The 19,862-nt window shown below is 40.0% G+C and overlaps 1 protein-coding gene across 2 annotated transcripts in view; it reads left to right on the top strand.

The window, feature by feature from the left end:
* The window catches only part of cobl (cordon-bleu WH2 repeat protein), a 389,570-nt gene that overhangs the window by 78,308 nt on the left and 291,400 nt on the right, over window positions 1–19,862 (top strand). For both annotated transcript variants that reach the window (XM_069912158.1, XM_069912164.1), the window contains exon 3: window positions 13,467–13,661. In XM_069912158.1, coding sequence (XP_069768259.1) covers window positions 13,467–13,661 — 195 coding nt within the window. The remainder of the gene's footprint in view (window positions 1–13,466; window positions 13,662–19,862) is intronic.

Below are 19,862 nucleotides of genomic sequence, written 5' to 3'. Positions count from 1 at the left end.
TGGCAGAGTCCGCAAGCATCGAATCCATGCTGCTGAAGACCCAACTGCGCTGGGTGGGTCACGTCTTCAGAATGGAGGACCATCGCCTTCCCAAGATCGTGTTCTATGGCGAGCTCTCCACTGCCCACCGAGACAGAGGTGCATCAAAGAAGAGGTACAAGGACTGCTTAAAGAAATCTCTTGGTGCCTGCCACATTGACCACCGCCAGTGTGCTGATCTCACCTCCAACCGTGCATCTTGGCGCCTCACAGTTCGGCGGGCAGCAACCTCCTTTGAAGAAGACCGCAGAGCCCACCTCACTGACAAAAGACAGAGGTAAAACCCAACAGCCAACCCCAACCAACCAATTTTCCCTTGCAACCGCTGCAACCGTGCCTGCCTGCTCCGCATTGGACTTGTCAGTCACCAACGAGCCTGCAGCAGACGTGGACATACCCCTCCATAAATCTTCATCCGCGAAGCCAAGCCAAAGAAAGAAGAAGAATTCTCACCAAAAAAATGCTGGCTGTAGCCGATCAACAACACTTCCCCACCAAGACCCTGCTCATGCAGGGAACCTGAGGGTTCCGCTCCTGCCCAGGAGCCCAACGTCCGCTGCGCTGCTGCCAGCGCTGGGAGCCTGAGGACTGCTACTGTTGGCGCCATGGACCCGATGTCCCGGTCAGTTCGGCCTCAAAAAAAATTTTGGATAAATGAGGATTTTGGGGAATCTGATTTCAGTTGTACTATTGAGACTATTTCTTTCCTGAACAATCCTGTCTTGCAGTCTTTGCATAACTCTCAATGTCCTTCACCTTACTATCTACTCTAACACTCTTGTTTCTCTCCCACTGCAAATCTAGTTTTAAACCCCCCCCCCACTGAAGCAGCACTAACAAAATTAACCCCTGCAGTTCAGGTGCAAATCGTCACGCTGGAACAGGATCAACCTTCCCTGGAAGAGAGCCCAATTATCCAGAAATCTGAAGCCCTGAAGCTCCATCTATATACATTTGATCCTAGCTGCTTATCCTTGCCATATTGCCCCCTCCTTTCTCTTAGCCAGAGCCTAAATTTCCCTGATATTCCATGCTTCCTTACTCTTGCATATCTGACCTTTCACTTTAACTTCTAGACTTCTGTTAACACATTTTTAAAACATCCAATTTTCCTTGAGTTCCTCTTCCTTCAACCTGTTCTATTTAACTTGAGCAAGTTCTTGTCTTATATCTTCCAAGTTAGTCTTGCCCCACTTCCGAATTTTAACATCTGATCCTGTCTTATCTCTCTGTAGAACTAAAATAGAATAGCGGAATGATCACTAGTCCCCAAAGACTGGTTGTTAACACCTCATCTATTTGATTTTCCCAATCCAGTGTTGCCCTCTTCCATTTGGGACCCTCGACATTTTGTTGGAGGAAATTTTCTGATCGCATTTGACAAATTCTACCTCATGTAAACCTTTCAATATTTGGAAAGTTAAAATTCCCTACTCTGACAACCTTATTTGACCTGCAGCTGGCAGCAATCTCCTGCCATATTTGATCCTCTAATTAGAACATGGAGCATAGAATTCTACAGCACAGTACAGGCCATTTGGCCCTTGATGTTGTGCCAACCTAAATATACCTACCAAAAAAAACCAAAACCCTTCTACCACATAATTCTCTATTTTTCATTCATCCATGTGCTTAAGAGTCTCTTAAATGCCCTGAATATTTCAGCCTCCACCACCATCCCTGGCAAGGTGTTCCAGGCACCCACAACTCTCTGTTGGGGGGAGGGGAAATCCCTGATGACTTCCCTAAACTTTTCTCCCTTCACTTTGGCAATCTTGAGAGATGTATGGATTTGGACCTCAAGGTCCCTCTGTTCCTCCACACTGTTAAGTATCAGATCATTAACCCTATACTCAATCATCTGGTTTGACCTTCCAAACTGTAATCCCTCACATTTAGATTCCATCTGCCACTTTTCTGCCCAGCTCAGTATCCTGTCTATATCCTTTTGTAACCTAGGACAACCTTCTTACCGTCCACACTCCTCCAACCTTCTTACCGTCCACAAACTTACTGGCCCATCCTTTCACTTCTTTATAGAGGTAATTTATAAAAATCACAAAGAGCATTGGTCCCAGAATAGATCCCTGTGGAACTCCACTTGTCACTGACCTCCAGGCAGAATAGTCTCTGCTTTCTATGTGCAAGTGAATTTTTAATCCACACAGCCAAAGTTCCGTGAATCCCCTGCCTCATGACTTTCTGGAAGTATCTGTCATGGGGAACCTTGTTTAATGCCTTACTAAAATCTATTTAGACCACATCTACAGCCTTACCTTCATCAATTTCTTTTGTTACCTCCTCAAAAAATTCAATTCAGCTCGTGAGGCACGATCTTCCCTTCACAAAGCTATGCTGACTCTTTTTGAGTAGACTATACTCCAAATACTCATAAATCCTATCCTTTAGAATCCTCTCCAATAGTTTGCACACTACTGACGTTAGACTTGTTGGTCTATAATTCCAAGGATTCTCGGTACAGGTACACAATCCTTTATCTGGAACCCTTGGAGAACAGCATGTTCCGAATTTCAGATTTTTCCGGATTTTGGAAAGCCAGATTTAAGCCCACCCGAATTGTGCTGCCGTATCCAACCCCACCCCCCTTCCATTCACGTTGCATCTCCTCCCTCCCCGCCCGCCCGACTCGCGCTGCCGATCTCCCCCCCCTCGCCTGCCTGACTCGTGCTGCCGGTCTCCCCCCCTCGCCCAACTTGTGCTGCTGGTCTCCTGCCCACCCAATGTGCGCTTCTGGTCTCTCGCCCACTTGATCCACGCTGCCGTCTCTCTCCCCACTTGCTGGATTTTGGAGCTTTCCTGATTTTAGATGTCTGGATAAAGGATTGTGAACCTGTATTACCTTTTGTAAACAAGGGGAATGCATTTGTCATTCTCGAATCCTCCGTTGCCTCCCCTATGGCCAAGGGGGACTCGAGCATTATAGCCATGACCTAGCTATCTTTTCCCTCACTTCCCACAGCAACCTGGGGTATATTGTGTCTGGCCCTGGGGATTTATCAATCTTCATGTTTTGAAGAAGATCAACACTTCTCTTCCCTAATCTCAAGATTAAAGATTCCGCCTAAGCGCCTCTTGCGGTCAGTCGTGGTCAGTCTGAGAGAAGCAAAAGAGAGTACCTCCCAGAGTTATCGTGTGTCCGTAGTTTTACCTCCAGCGCTTCTGCAGCCCCCGCAGCCACACAAAGTCCAGACCAAATAATTGGCAACACAAGCTCCAGATTCAAACCTCTGACACAGTCAGGGACCCTCCAAAGCCCTCAGCAAATCCTTGCAACCTGGTTCCGACACCTGGTACCTTTCCAGCCAGTTCGAGTCAATCTCCAGCAGTCCGCAGCCCAGCGTGAATCTCCCCACAGCAGTCTCCAGCAGCTCACAGCTTCTTCGGTTCCCCCACCTCGGGTCGCCAGCAGCCCACTGCATGCACTGGTCCTTCAGCCACAGAACCCCCACAGGTTCGACACCATGGTCACCGTCCTCGCGGGTCATTTCCTCTGCTTCTCCCTTTCAGATGGTGTGTGATCTTCCCGTCCTCTGCTGCCCTGCTCCAGTCCTCCGCTTCCCTGGAATCTGAAGCCCCTTGTAGCTGCTGCTAATTAATGGGCACAGATTTGTGGTCACAGGATTTCATCCAAAACCATTGTTGGCTCCCTCAATGGGCCATTCAAAGCCCATGCGAAGCCAATGGCAGTTGACTGGACCCTGCAGGAGCACTGCATCTCCGCTCCCTTGCTCTCTGCAGGTCCGCATCAGTGGCAGCGCTGCCATTACAGTGATGTCTGCAGCGCTGCCATCTTTATACATTACGCTCAACATATCCAGCACACAAGCCTGTTCTATTCTGACCTTGCCCTAATCAAGGTCCTTTTCTCTGGTGAATTCTGAAGTAAACTATTCATCTTGGACATATCCAACCTCCTCGGCCTCCAGGCACACATTGCCTCCTTTATCCCCATCTTCATTCTCGACATCCTTCTGTTCCTATTGACTCTTTGGGATACCTTCTGACTCTTTTGGGATCATGCCTTTCTTCTTCACAGTTTCTAATGTAACTCTTCTTGATTTTGAATGTCTCCATTGTCTCCTGATCATCTGTGGAAAACATCCACGATCCTGCTGTTGACTGGTTGTTGATCTTTTTTCCATCAATTGCTTTTCATAATAACAGATCATAATTTAAATATGGTCCATTGTTAACAAGTTATTTTTCATGTTAATGCAGTTATTTTAACATGTTCCTGTTGAACAACTATGTAACACTTTGAGCATGTGATCACATTTTCTGGAACAAGTGTTTTCATAATTGCACATTTTTTCACTTGTTGCCTTTTTCAAACCATTTGAAATGAGGTGGATCATATCACATTCCAAATGCGTTGCATGCTCTCAGAAATGGAAATGCATTGCATGGTATCAGTGTCATTTTTTGATAAACCTCCAGTCATTTAACAGTGTAAGGCAATTATAAAATTTCATTTGTCTGTTTTTTTGAATGCTTTGCCAAGAGGTTTGAATTAGAATTGCAACAGGATTTGCAACAGAAAAATACCTTGTATTTTCTTCATCTTCAGTTTTCTCCTTCGTAATTTTTTTCAAAGTATCTCATAGGAGAATTTTTTTTTCTTGGTTTCATGTGTCAAGGAATATTGGCTACTGGTTTTACTTGACAATGTGTTTAGTTCCATTGATTTCATTGGAAAATTAAGAATTGAGTGGAACTGGCAGCTGATGCTTGCTTATGCATCAGACTAATTTCTTCCTCCACCATTTATGAAAGCAAAGAATGATGGGAGTTTGGAATCGTCTTGAAAATTGCATCTGTTTTGTCTTTAGATTCAGAATTAATTTAATATGTTGACCAATAGTGCTAAGGTAATTGGAAAAGACTGTAATGTGTTGAGTCACGTCAGCTGTGATTTGTTAAATGATAGAGGCTCGGTGAGAGGGAGGTGGGGAATGTAGGCTATTCCTATTCTTAAATCTTTGTAAATCAAGATGTAATACACTTCAAAATATTATGATCATTGGGCATTTTAATATCAGCAAGTGTGAATATAATTTAATGCAGCTAGCTACCTGATATGTAATTGGGTATAGTTTCCAAGTGGTCTTGTGAAATCTCTAACCGTGGAAAAGAATGAGGTAATTCCACTCTTTCTTCTGAGTTGTGATTTCACTTGGATGTAAACGCTAGGATTGGAAGAAAGTACACTCTTGATTGTCGTAAGGCAATATGATCTGGATTTTTATTGTTTTTTGTATCTTGATGTAATGAGACAACATTGCTGAGGAATAAATGAAGCTTGCCCTGATTTTCCATGAAGCATGTGAGCTCCCACCCAAGGCTGGCTGTGTCATCTTCCCTTTTGTTTCAATTGAAAAGATGACCTTTCTCTGATTTTATATGTCTAACTATCTCTGCTGCACAGCATTGAGGTGAGTATAGCAGATGCTGTCATTTTTGACACTGGCATAAAATATGAGTATCTAAGAATAAAAATATAAATGTAAGAAAAGGGTTCATTCAGAGTAGTGAAGAAGGCTGAAATATTATTTGTAGCATTCAATTGATGTAATCTACTTAATAATTCAAGATTCCTTTCCATACCTTGATTATGGACTCAAGCCTTATGTATCTTTATCTTTGAGGGGATGATGGGGTTGAATTTAGTCAATAAATGTACAATACAACTTTGGCTAGGTCACATCTGGTCTTTTGTATACAATTTTGATTGGTTTTCTCAACGAATTATGTGGTTGAAATGGAAGGAGGGCAGAGGAGGTTGATTAAGATGTTAAAAAAAATTAAAAAATACAAATGCTGGAAATCTAAAAGAAAATTGGAAAATGTGGGAAATATTCAAGAGGTCAGGCTGCAATTGTGGGTATATAAATAATTGTGATTTCAGACCTAACACCCTGTGGCAGAAGCGCAAAGAATGATTAAAAATCTTAATTGCTCTAACTTCAACAATTTAACTTCAGGATCCACTGCAGCAATTCAAGATTGCAGTGAAATATGACATTAAAAATCTTGGCAAACCACTACAGATGAGTGCTGGAAAGTGTGTTCACTGGCTGCATCACAGCTTAGTATGAAGGCACCAATACCTCTGATTGAAAAATCCTGCAAAAGATAGTGGGCACAGCCCAGTGGAGGAACCCATGACCTCTACACTTTAGAAGGACAAGGACAGCAAAAGCTACAGGAGCATCATCATCTGGAAGTTGCTCTCCAGATTGCACCCGTCCTGACTTGGATAAATATCACTTGATTGTTTGATTGATTGATTCCTTGATTGTTGCTGGGTCAAAATCCAGGAACTCTCCCACACAGCATTGGGGCACACCCACATGTCAAGGATTGTTGCAGTTCAAGAAGGTGGTTCACCGCCAACTTCTCAAGGTTAATTAGGGATTGGGAATTAAATGATGGCTCAGCCTGCAAACTTCACATCCTTTAAATGTTTTTTAAATGGATGTCAATATCATTTAACCTTCTCTAGTGGGGGAGCAATCTCGGCAGACTTCTCTGACTGCTGTTACCTGGCAGGAAGCATGAATCAAAAGGGGGAGCTTTTTCAGATTAATATTTATTTGTTCCCAATATATCAAATTACAATCCACTCATCAGACAGAGGGAATGTAACTAACACTGATGATGACATTCAATTTGAGATATACCCTTTGCAAATGATAAAATCTCATCAGCCATTATTGGCAATGGAAATAAAACCTCTCGTTTAGCTTGTGTGAAATATTAAATGTTAACTGTAGCTATTCGGTTCCTCCTGTCTATCTCTTTACTAAAACGGGAGCTCAAAATGGGTTCAATACCCAGGTAAACACTGTTAATTCTTTTTTTTTAAATTTTTTATTTTTCACACCATAAATCACATTAGCCATGATATACACTGTTTCTTTTTCACACATATACAGTGACTTTTTCTCCCCCCCCCCCCCCCCTTTCCTCCCAAACCACCCCCTCTCATCCATTTTAGGTATACAATCTAGGTTGCATTAAGCCAGTCAGACAATGTTGTCATTCAACAAAATTACACCAGAAATTCTACTGAGTCCATTCTTTTCTTTCCTTCTCCTTCCATCAACTTAGGTAATGTTTGTCCCCGGTAGGTTTTCACTAATGTATTTAATGTAAGGCTCCTATACTTGTTCGAATATTTCAATATTATTTCTTAACCTATATGTTATTTTTTCTAATGGAATACATTTATTCATTTAAATTTAGTAGTTTCTTCCTTTTAATTTGGTTATGTATTCCATTAATATTTAAAGTCATATAGTTCAGCGTAGCCCTTCTATATTTTGTTTATCTTCTCTTTCCGTTTTTCCATCATTACCTTTCCTCCTTTTCCATTTCTGTTTTCTTATTTTCAACTCTTTATAAGACAACATTCCTACAACATCCAACATTTTCCTTATTCTCCTATTTCTATCTTATTTATCCCCAATCTCCCCTTCACCTCCTGAGTTGTCCTTTATCCCTTGTCGGACAACCACATCTCCCCTCTCCATTTGGATTTGCGAATCCACTCGCAAGCGTCAACTGATTTTGCAGTGACCGCTATTTCCCCCCACCCCGCCTCCTCCAGAAAAGATTTCACTTTTCATATGTCACAAAGGTCACTCTTTTAATTCCCTCCTTATTCTCTCTATTCCATTACCTTCCCTTATTAATTCTTGTCTATACTATCTATATTTTCCTCTAAGTACAGATACATTTATGTATGCTCATTGTCTCTATTCACTCTTATACCTCTTTACCCGCATACATATCAATCGTGATCATTTTTACTCTCATTACCCGTCTTCATCCCTCAGTCTATTTTTGTCTTTACCCACATACATATCAATCGTGATCATTTTAACTCTCATTACCCGTCTTCCTCCCTCAGTCTATTTTTGTAATTGTTCTGCAAATTTTCGTGCTTCTTCTGGATCCGAGAATAGTCTGTTTTGTTGTCCTGGAATAAATATTTTCAATACCGCTGGATGCTTTAGTATAAATTTATACCCTTTCTTCATAAAATCGCCTTTGCTGTATTGAACTCTTTTCTCTTCTTTAGGAGTTCAAAACTTATATCTGGATAAATGAAGATTTTTTGCCCTTTATACTCCAGTGGTTTGTTGCCCTCTCTTACTTTTTCCATTGTCTTCTCCAGTACCTTTTCTCTTGTAGTATATCTTAGGAATTTTACTACAATAGATCTTGGTTTTTGTTGTGGTTGTGGTTTAGAGGCCAATACTCTATGTGCCCTTTCTATTTCCATTTCTTGCTGTAGTTCTGGACATCCTAGGGTCTTAGGGATCCACTCTTTTATAAACTCCCTCATATTCTTGCCTTCTTCATCTTCCTTAAGGCCCACTATCTTTGTTATTTCTTCTGTTATGGTTTTCCATTGTATCTATTTTTTGAGCTAGTAGTTCTTGTGTCTCTTTAGTTTTTTTATTAGATTTCTCCAATTTCTTTTTTAAGTCTTCTACCTCCATTTCTGCTGCTACTTCCCGCTCTTCCATCTTGTCCATTTTCTTTCCCATTTCTGTTAAGGTCATCTCCATTTTATTTATTTTCTCTTCTGTGTTGTTTATTCTTTTTCTTAAATCCTTAAATTCCTGTGTTTGCCATTCTTTAAATGACTCCATGTATCCTTTAATAAGAGCAAGTATATCCTTTACCTTGCCTTTCTTTTCTTCTTCTATTTCCCTGTACTCTTCCTCTTTTCTTCTTCCTCTGGGTTGGCCATCTGTTGTTTCTTTGTTGCCCTTTCCTCCTCTTCTTTCTTGTTTCTATTGTCTTCTGTGGTCTCTTCTTGCTGCAGATGTTCTGCAGCTGTCGTTGCCGGCTGTGGAGGTCGACTCCCCAGCTGGTCCCCCCTCCCGTCGGTGTGTTTTTTTTCATGCGCGGTTGCGCACTTTTACTCGGCTCTGCGAGCCATTTTTGTAGTCCATTATTTACCGACCTGAGGGAGCGGGTTTCTCTCTCCGCAGCGGGCCTCTTCGGACAGGTAAGGCCTTCACCTTTTTCCTCCTTTGTCTTCTCTTCCTCTCTTCTTATCGTTGCTTTCGATTTTTCTTTTTTTGTCGCCATCTTCTTTCCACCCTTATACTCACTTTTCTGTAACTTTTATTTCTGTGCCTTTGTGTTTTCCTTTGTTTTTCCCGACTTTTCTGGAGAGGGCTGGAGTTCACCGTCCGGCCACTACTCCATCACGTGACTCCTCCGTAAACACTGTTAATTCGATGTCATGGTGAAAATGTTACCAGGTAAACAGTGAACACTGTTACAAGTCAATGATTAATTTGTCTTTTGTGTCAAAGAACCTCAAATATGATAGATAAAGTATCAATCCAAAGAATGAAGATCTGAAGACATAAACAAATCCTTCTTAAAGCTGTAGAATCAAAATTTGATCAATTAAATAAACCTACATTCAGTAACTATTACCATAAAAGAACAAGGCTGTTGCATCAGCCCTTCTGATTTTCTTTATTTTCTTCACTTTAAGAGAAGGTATGTTGTACTCTCCGATTTGTATGTAACCTAATCTTATTGGCCTCTGAAATAAGACCACTCCCTCAGGTCAAGAGTAGATAAGTAAAGAATCTTCAGACTTGTTTGTGATGCCCACATCTCACAATTTGCAGATTCATTTTCTGACAATAGGATAGCATGATGTGATTTCTCCTTACAGAAATGTATTTAAATATGAATATCCTCTTCTATTACTTCCATTCTATTTGCTATATCCCAAATTCCAAAACAGAAAACAGTTTGAATATTCAATAACTATGGAGTGAAATATTTTGTTAAGGGTTATATTATATATTATAAATAAATGTCTATAAATGAGATAGATTGTGGGGGGTTCAGTGTAGGTCACAAGCAGAGTAAAGAATCACATCTCATTTAAAATGCAAGAGCTTTGGCTGATGCTAGACATTCAGGTACCAGTGATTTTGCAAAGACAATGGAACTGCTTTGGGAAAGAACTTCAAAAGCAGGTGCAAATGGAAGAGTCCAGGCTCAAGTGCTGATAAAGATCTTTTAAGGATTGCATTGGGAGCCCTGCAAGGAGTGCTGATCTTTACAAGCAGAGAGAGAGGAAAGACCAAACAGGATTTCAAGAGAGATAGAGAGCCTGGTCAAAGCCCTTGTGGTCCATACAAGAGGAGAGGACTGGCTGCCTCATGTTTCACTTGAAATAAGAGAAACAAAAAGGAACTCTATGGTGTTATGGAGTCCAGAGGACCTGAAAAACCAGCAGCAATAGATATGCACCACAACACAGGGTTACTTAACCAAATTATTTTTTAAATTATATTTGAATAAGAAAACAGAATTAAACTTTAACTTATTATGAACCTACTTACTTAATCTACCTAAGTACTTAATCCCCCCCCCTCTAATACTAAGCGCAGGTGTGTGTAATGTATATTTAAGATTAGAAAAGTTATTTGGATCACAGTCCAATCTCACTGGTTGCAGGCAATTCTTGTACTGTGCATAGAAGTTAGCATTAACAAAGTTCACCAGTCTTTGATGCTTAACAGGCAAATGGTTACCACTCAGGAGGGTTCTTGCTGGTTTTCAAAGAGAGATTCTTTTTCCAGGACATCCACAATTGATTCCTTCTCAATCAATCTTGCTGACGAAACTTGCCCCCTTCAGGGTTCTCCAGATGATCCTCTTTCTTTCAGGTCACCTTTCACACCACCAGTCTTCTCCTTTGATCAGGCAGCCTTCCAAAGTTTGCCAGCTTGTCCCTCTGGAACTGATTTCTGTGTCTCTTCTCTCTGTTTCACTCCCTCCCTCTCCGAGAGCAAAACTCTTCTCTCCCTGCAAAGATCATATGCTCTCCCAGACAAACGGCTGTCAATACTTTGTTGCCTCCTCCAAAAAGCATCCTGCAAAGATTCTGTGTTTTAAAATGTGTGTGTGCAAGCTGCTCTAACAATTCCTCTCAAACCACCTCTAAATACTCTGTCAGAGAGGTGACCTGAAAGAAAGGTTATCACCTGGAAAACCCTGATGGGGCAAGTTTCTTCAGCAAGACACTGACGTGGCTGATTAGAAGGAATCAGTTTGTGTCCAGTGACCAACAAATCTCTCTCTGAAAACTGACAAGAACCACTTACCTTTCAAGCACCAAAGCCTGGTGAACTTCATAAATGTTAAATTCTGTGCACAGTATAAGAATTGCTTATAACAAGTGAACTTGGAGAAATGAGAAGTCAACTTTTCTAAACTTACAAACATTACATACATGGGCACTTAGAATTGAAGGGGGTTAAGTTAGGTTAGGTTAAGTTAAGTTAATAGTAATAAGATAAGGTTTGATCCTGTTTTCATGTTTAAAGATAATTAAAATAAACTTCTGTTTAAGTAATCATTTGTCTTGGTGAATTTCTGTTGCTGCTGGGTTTTGGGGCCCTCTGGGCTCATAACACTGTTCTCATAATTTTAAATACCTCTATCAAACCTCTCCTCATTCTTCTATGTTCCATGGAATAAAGTCCTAACCTGTTTAACCTTTCCCTGCAACTCAGTTCCTAAAGTCTGGGCATATCCTACTAAATTTTTTCTGTACTCTTTCATTCTTATTGATATATTTCCTGTAGTTATGTGACCAAAACCTTACCTAACATCCCAACTCCTATACTCAATACTTTGATTTATGAAAGCCACATATCAAAAGCTCTCTTTACAATCCTGTCCACCTGTGATGCCACTTTCAGGGAACCATGTATCTGTATTCCCAGATCCCTCTGTTCTACCACACTCTTCAGTTCCCTATCATTTACTGTGTCTGTCCTTTCTTGGTTTGTCCTTCCAAAATGCAACACCTCATTCTTGATTGCCTTATATTCCATCTGCTATTTTTCAGCCCATTTTTCCAGCTGATCCAGATCCCTCTGCAAGCTTTGAAAACCTTTTTCACAGGCCACAATATCTCCAATCTTACTGTCATCTGCAAATTTGCTGATTCAATTTACCACACTATCATCCAGATCATTGATATAGATGACAAGCAACAATGGTTCCACTAGGCCTCCAGTATGACAAGCAATCATTCATTATGACTGACTGGCTTCTGTCATCCTGTCATTATTGAATCTAGTTCACTATTTCAACTTGAAGACCTAGCGTCTAATCATCCTGACTAACCTCCCATGTGGGACCTTGTCAAAGGCCCGACTAAAGTTCATGTAGACAACATTCACAGCCTTTCCTTCATTACCTTTCCTGTTAACCTCAAAAAACTCTATCAAATTAGTTGAACAGATTGGTTAAACATGACCTACCACACACAAAACCATATTGACTATCCTTAATCAGTTTCTGGCTATCATAATAATTGAAGATCCGATCTCTTAGAACGCTTCCAATAATTTACCAACTACTAGTATCAGGCTCACTTACAGGGTTACTTTTTGAGCCTTTTATTTAAACAACAGAACAATGTGAACTACCCTCTAATCCTCTGGCACCATGCAGTGGCTAAAGACATTTTAAATATTTCTGCCAGAGCCCCTGCAATTTCTACACTAGTCTCCCTCAAGGTCCAAGGGAATACCGGGTCCTGGGGATTTGTCTACTCTTACTTGCTTTAAGTCAGTAAGCACTTTCTCCTCTTTAATCGGTACAGGTTCCATGGCCTCACTGCTTGTTTTCCTTACTTCATATGACTCTGCCCATTTTCTGAATGAAGACTGATGGTAAAAAAACATTTAAGATCTCCCCCCGCGCCCCCCACCCCCCGATCTTCAAGGGGACCAATTTTGTCCCCTACTATCCTTTTGCTCTTAATATACTTGTAGAAATTTTTAGGATTTTCCTTCACATTCCTTCTTTTATTTGTCAGTCATCCAAATGCAATTATTGGTGTTTTAGTTGTTGGGAGTGATGTTCTAAGATGCCACCAATCAGGCATCAAATGTAGTGCAAATTTTTCTTAACTGAACATATCAAGCCTGTATTTCACCACTTCAGTTGGCATCTTCTTCCGCTCATTTAAGCCTAAACTAGTTTCAAATTGGGCGATCTCTCTAGAACTCCTAACCTAACTTATGTGCAGAGGTTGCTGATTCAGACTGAAAACGTGCCAAACTTTAATCTGTTAGTGCTAGTAGATTTTGTAACTCGGCAGCTGATTGCCTTTACTACCCCTCAATGACAGAATGTAGGTTCCATAATGACAGAATACTTTGGACGTCATTGGAAGAAGATGGGCAAAACTGGATTCAATTTGAACTGACAAGCAGCCTGCAATGTGGATGTATTTTTTAATTCTTGTATTTTTACTTCAAAATACTGTATATATCTGAGATTATTCTTTCTGAATTTGTTTACATTGTTCACTTCTTATAAATCTTTTCATTCCTTTTCAGTAGAATGAAGGGTCGAGCTCCACAACCACCACCACAGCCAACACATCACAAGGTCCTCACTGCTACTCAGAAATGTAAAGTTTTACCAAGTGATCCAGATCCAAAAGACATGAAGGAAAATGTATTGCCTGGGACATTGGACCTCTTAGTTGTCTTACCAAATGGTACAGAAAAATCTGTTAAAGTGAATGAAAGGTAAGCAATCAATTAAAATGTATTCAATATTGAAACTCTGATACATAAGATAGGAAATCCAAATTGAGCATTGGAATTGAACAACTGGTGGATAAGCACATTAATCTTAATTCCCAGATTAAAATGTCTTGTGTTTCATGAAGCCGCATCACAAATTAATGTTCAGGATTTGATTGCAGTAATTTACTTAAGTGAACAGAAAAAAATTGAGAGGGCCATAAATGAATATTCTTGCTTAGATGCTGAATAAAACATGTTAATCTTGTCTTCTTTTGCTGTTGTTAACCCTTCATCTCAAATGTACACTTGCAAGAGAATACAAAAGTTTCACCCAGCAGCTAACCATTCAGATTGGGTCATTATGACCAAAATCAAATGCCATCTCAAGTATTTGTTCTTAAAATCAAATGTCATCTCATTATGTTTGTTCTAAAACAATGAGCTCCAGTCATGCATTCAGAGCTAGTTAATTGCTAATGAGCAGAGATGTGTTTTTTTTAAAATTTACCACTAAAAGTCTGGCATATTTTGAATCAGTTCTTCTGTATAGCAACCATACCTATCATCTTTGCAGTTATGCAATAGAAAAAAATGGTGAAAATTTGTAAACCTAAATATTTTTGTTACTGAATAGTTTCCTCCATTTTCTACCTTGTGTACATGTGTGAACAAATAATTGGATGGACTTGGTAGTGTGAATTTCTGCCAACATTTCCCTGCAGGAGTTTGGACATGCAAAGGTACGGGTCCAAAGACAGCTACCTTCAGTTTGCTGTTTATGATCCTTTGATGTCAGCAACATATCATGAAATTGCCACAACTGAATAGGGGATTTGCTGTCCTCCTCCTTTGTGGGATTTTGAGGAATTGATGAGTCAGTCATTCAATTTTCTTTTTTAATTATCTGAGTTTTTATGTTTTGTATTTTATACTATTTAAATATTTAATACCAGAATTTCTGTATGGTTTGATTAAGTTTAAATAGTATTTTTACTGAATATCAGAAACATTTAATATTTTAGTCAACTAATCAGAGCCTGGCTAACGCATTTGTCAAACATTTATAGTATTATGGCTGAAGCTTACTCCATTCCTTTCCCAGAAATGGAATGAATCTTGGCTTCAAAGGTCTGTCTCTTACTTCACTACAACTTCTCACTGGAGGAAAACTAAATCATGTTGTGTGGTGGTGTGAATTTCAGCTTGTCACAACATCTGGCAATTATTTCAACAGTAGGAGGATAAATTGAATTTGCGCTTGAGTCATAGGTATTCCAGGTTAGAGTTCAAACTGTTTCTTTATTGGAAGTGTGCTGCATTCATGCAATTTTTGCAACTTGAAAATTATATATATTGCCATGTTTGTGTACTGCATTATTCTTTTGACCTTTACATGGAATGCAATAAAAGATATCAGAGCAATTTATAACTATTACATTTATTTATTCATTTCAAATGACATACTGTGTGATAGTAGATGCCTCCCTTAAACTCTGGCCAGCTTTCATCACAAAACAGCCTCTGGTCACATGACATGGGCATGCAAAATTGGTCAATGTGCAATGGGTTGAATTATCTGACTTGGGTAACTGCCAATACTTCACTTTGGGTCACGTGATGGCTGGATCACCTAATTCCACAGCAGTCTCCAATGTCAAGCCCCTGACTGCTGCTTCTGGAAGTTACGACTCCTGGTGTGTGTCTGCGAGCAGCTTCCTGTTTCAGTGATCTAGGTGGAATAACTTCTGTGCAGCAGGATTACCGAGAAGTGAGAGGCCTCTGATTGTGAGACTGCAGGAAGGAACAGATTCTCTGGCTCTGCCTGAGAAGACAGAGCATTGGGGTGCAAGAGTGGTTTGGGAAGGAATAGCACACCATACTTTGTTCCAAGGACAAAGGGAATAATGATGTATTTAACAGAGTAAAAAAGATTGTAGATTTTATTTTCAGTTTGAGCAATTCCATTCTTCTCAATATTTCATTTGACAAACATAATGAAATTTGTCATTCGTATGTGCTACAGGGAGCTATGTGAGACCACCCCCCCCATCCAAAAATGAGGAGGAAGAATAGAGTGAAGAAATGCCTCCAAACTATCTGTTAGTCTTATAGGACACAGCATGCAGCAGTACACACAATCTGTCTTTTGTAGGTTGATGAGCAGTGTTGAGATCGCATCTAATTGGATTTTATTTTCAGTTTGAAGAATGGCTCCAAGAATAGTATTTTAATGTTAAATATAGTCAACTATAAATTGATAGTTTATTGTGTTGAAACAGGCCCTCAGCCCAACCTGACCATGGCGACCAGGGTGCCTTCATTTGCCTGCATTTCTGTGGTGGTACACCACCGGTCTACAGCAGGGGGCAACCTCTGTACCTGCGGGAGTGTAAGGGGACAGGACAACACCTGGCCGGCAGTCAATCAGTCGGCCTGAATGGATCAAGCCCCACCCAGTCGGGTGTCAATCACCCTCCGGGATATAAGCCTACGCCTGAGGCCTCACTCAGAGTTGCTGCAGCCACAGCCAGCCTGACTCTGTGGAAATCTTTGTCGATTAAAGCCTGTTGTACAGTCTTTATTTTTGTGTGTGTCTGATTCTGGCTAACAGTGCACCACAATTTGGTCCATATTACTTTTAACTTTTCCTACCCATGAACTGTCTAAATGACTTTTAAATACCTCTACCATTGCACCTCTCCCACTTCCTCTGTAAGTCCATTCCATATACCCACCACTCTCTTTGGAAAAAATGCATAAAAGCAATCTTCTGCCTACCATATTTCATGTCTGCCTAGTTTGTCAATTTCATCTGGGGCCTACATCTCATGAAGAGTTTTGATGTGAAACATTGACCATTTTATTTCTCCCAGTAATACTGCAGATTGTGTTTGGCTTCAGAATCCAGCATCCACAGTCTGTGTGTCTCGAGTTAATTGATGTGTTGACTTCAATTTTCCAAAACCCCTTGGATTTGCACAACAAAGATGAGGCATAAATAAGTCTTTTTCTGATTGTCAATATATTGTGTGTTGAACTATAGGATTCGATGTTGAGTTCTCAATATGATTGCCAGTAATGTAAATTCTGAAAGAAGTGAGGTAGGGTTGGTAAATTTTCTGATTTTAAAACTAGAAAATAAATTGTTAAAGTACTGTCGCAACTTCATGATAACAATACATGGATTGAATTGCAACTGAGAATCTGGGAAGGGCAGTTCATGTGTTCTCTAGGAACTGTTTTTATGTCTGTGTCTGTGTATGATTATGTCTGTATAAGACAGAAAAAACACTGTAGAACCACGGAGCATACAAACAGGTTTATTAAATCACGCTAGCAGAAGTGAGGAATACCAGGTTGGGTAGACAGTATCACCTTTCCCAGTATTGAACCCTACTTAAAGAACACAATGATTTGGTCCAGTTTATACTGGTACATTTTGGCAATTCATTTCTCACAAGTTGTTAAATTGGATTGTTTTGAAGTTGATTGTATTCCTGTTTCTATTAGCATCTGCCTTTGTGGTTCTGTCTCAGTAATGTAAATTACTGACGTCTAATTATTAATCCCATTTAAATTTCAGGTCATTACACATTTGAGGTACATCTGGGGGGGTTTCTTTCCAATATATAGCAAACATCTTTTTTTTCTGTTTAGATTTGGTTTTGATCTAATTATCCAACGTTAATTATTTATTTGAGGGGTAAATCAAATCTTTTTTCACACAAAGTAAAGGAAGTTTCTCCTAGAATCTGATATTCCTGTGTGATATTTCTGTATTGGTTTATGTAAATAGTAGTAAATTCTGACAGATTGCTTATTAGTCTGTATTACAGCAATGGCTCTTTCTGATAATATAAATGCTAATTTGTCTGAAAAGGCTAACAAATCTTCTATCAGTTAACATGAAACTGGCTTGTTTCTGTTTATATTAATGGAAATTTTCTATCAGCAAGGCTAAGAAATCCTCTATTATCAACACAAAGCAGTAGTTCTTTTCCTTAATATTTGACATCTCTTTATGCCTGAATATAAAATCTTTTATATTACCTTCCTTTTATCGTTCCAAGATAACCACAAAAAGGACCGTGGAGGATTCTTGGACAGCATAAAAACAGTAAACCTACAAGGATAACTAAGAGTATAATAAAACTCTCTTTTCCAGCAACTGGATCCACCCAGTGCCAAAGCATTGTGCAAAAGAGTATGTGTAATTGTCATGCAGAGATGTACCAATTTCTTCATCAGTTCAGTATCTATTTTTGCATGTTAGAGGTATACGTTCAGCAGTCTTGACATATAATTTTATAGGTCTCCCCACGAACAGCCAAAATAAAGTCATGGTCCATTCGATTCTGAATTGTCACAATACAAATGGCAACCATCTTTGCTGACAGTTGAGAAACTGCCTCCCATCTTCTTGGAGCCCCTTAGCCTTGTCATTAGCCAGTAGTTCCAATGCTGAGGCAGAAAATCAGCTCTTTGGATGCCTTTCCTGTACTGTAAAAGGGGAACAGAATGAAAAAGCCTGCTCCATCTTAAAGATACCTCTCCTTGTCCTGAACTCTGTTACATCTGGCCCATCAGGATATTGGTGTAGCTTATGTACATGATGTATAGAGGGAACCACAAACCCAAATAACAGGACCCCGTCCGATTAGCAGTCAGCCATGGATAAGCTTATCACTTCCTGCATGGGGTAAGGGCAGGGTCTTGAGATGGTTGGAATATGAGAATAGATTCAACGGCTATAAACATTCAACTTATCAGCATGTAAGTAAGATCCATGTAAAAAGGTATTATATTGTTGCCCAAAATTCCTCTTTCCATTCACAATTCCGGCATTCAGTTCAAATGTAAAGGTGACAAAAGGAAAAACAATAAAGTTCTCATATTTTAGGTAGGTCTTTCTTTTCTTCAGTTTGTTCAGTATATCCAGTGAGGCTGTCCTTCAAGCTTTATTGCAGTCAGTGTTATTAATAGGACCTGGAATGGCCCTTTTACCAATTTCTTCTGATCCCAATTCTTTGAGGACATAATAACGTTAGGATATTTACCACTTTGATCTGTTGAATCACCCTTATTTAGTTGGGTTTGGTGTACCTGTGAATACACCACTTGAAAAGCCTTAGTAACTGATAGATTACTCAAATATTTGCTCTTGTCATCACCTAGCAATAATAAATCCATCCCTACTGGCAGTGTGGACTCTTTCCCCCCACCCCACCCCCACCTTGGTGTCTGCATTGGCTGTCCATTGGCTGCAGCAGATAGCCCTGATTTGGCCTGTGGTGTCACCCACATATTAAACAATGCTAGGGATAGCACTTATAGCCTTGTTTCCTTAGTAATTTTTGCCATCTTAGCTTTTAATGTTCCATTCACACATTCCACTATTCCTGCAGCCTGGGAACAGTGGAATCTGCTGGATCCCCAAGTCCTTCTATAATTCTTCATTTTCTTGCCCACAAAGTGAGAACCATTATCTGATCTCAATGCCTCAGGCAATCCACAGTCGGGATTATTTCCCTTGACAAAATTTTAACTGTCAAAGCAGTATTGTTGGTGGTTGGGTTAGCCTTCATCCACTGACTATCACCAAGCAATATCTATATCAATGCACTCATGATAATTCAATAAAATCTCATTTTATAAACAAGAAAATTGGCCTCCTGGCAAGGGGTACTTCCCTGCAGGCATGGTGTTCCTTTACTGACATTGTGTAATTGGCATGAATCAGTTTGTTTTTTTTAACCTTCGGCTGCTTCACTAAAATTTACATGCACCAAGTCTGCAGTGAGGTATTTACAGTAAAATATTTATCATTCCTTCTTTGTCCAGGTGGGTACCAGTGTGTACATTATCAAGTAATGGGTGAAAAGATTATCTGGTACACGTTTGGCAGCCAGAATAACCCATTACTGAGTATCGGGATGTGGGGCGCAGCCGATCTATTCCCATTGTTTTTTTTTCTTAATGGTAGAGGCTCCCTCTACTGATGATGCACTTGTTACATGTCTGGCAAATGCAGTCTTGTCAACTAATCATAAATCAGCTTGTTTATCTCTCCCAACCCCCACCCCCAGCCACCAGGACCTCCCATTCAGGGTTGCCTGCCGTTTATGGGGAAGAAAATGCAGACTGAATGAAGTGAATTTTCAGAATTTTAGAAAACTGCACATTATCACTTTCACATACTCC

Source organism: Narcine bancroftii, chromosome 1 (assembly GCF_036971445.1).
Source record: "Narcine bancroftii isolate sNarBan1 chromosome 1, sNarBan1.hap1, whole genome shotgun sequence".
NCBI classification, from domain to species: Eukaryota; Metazoa; Chordata; class Chondrichthyes; order Torpediniformes; family Narcinidae; genus Narcine; species Narcine bancroftii.
Note: the sequence above shows the minus strand (reverse complement) of the source record. Positions and strands in the feature narration are given on the sequence as shown.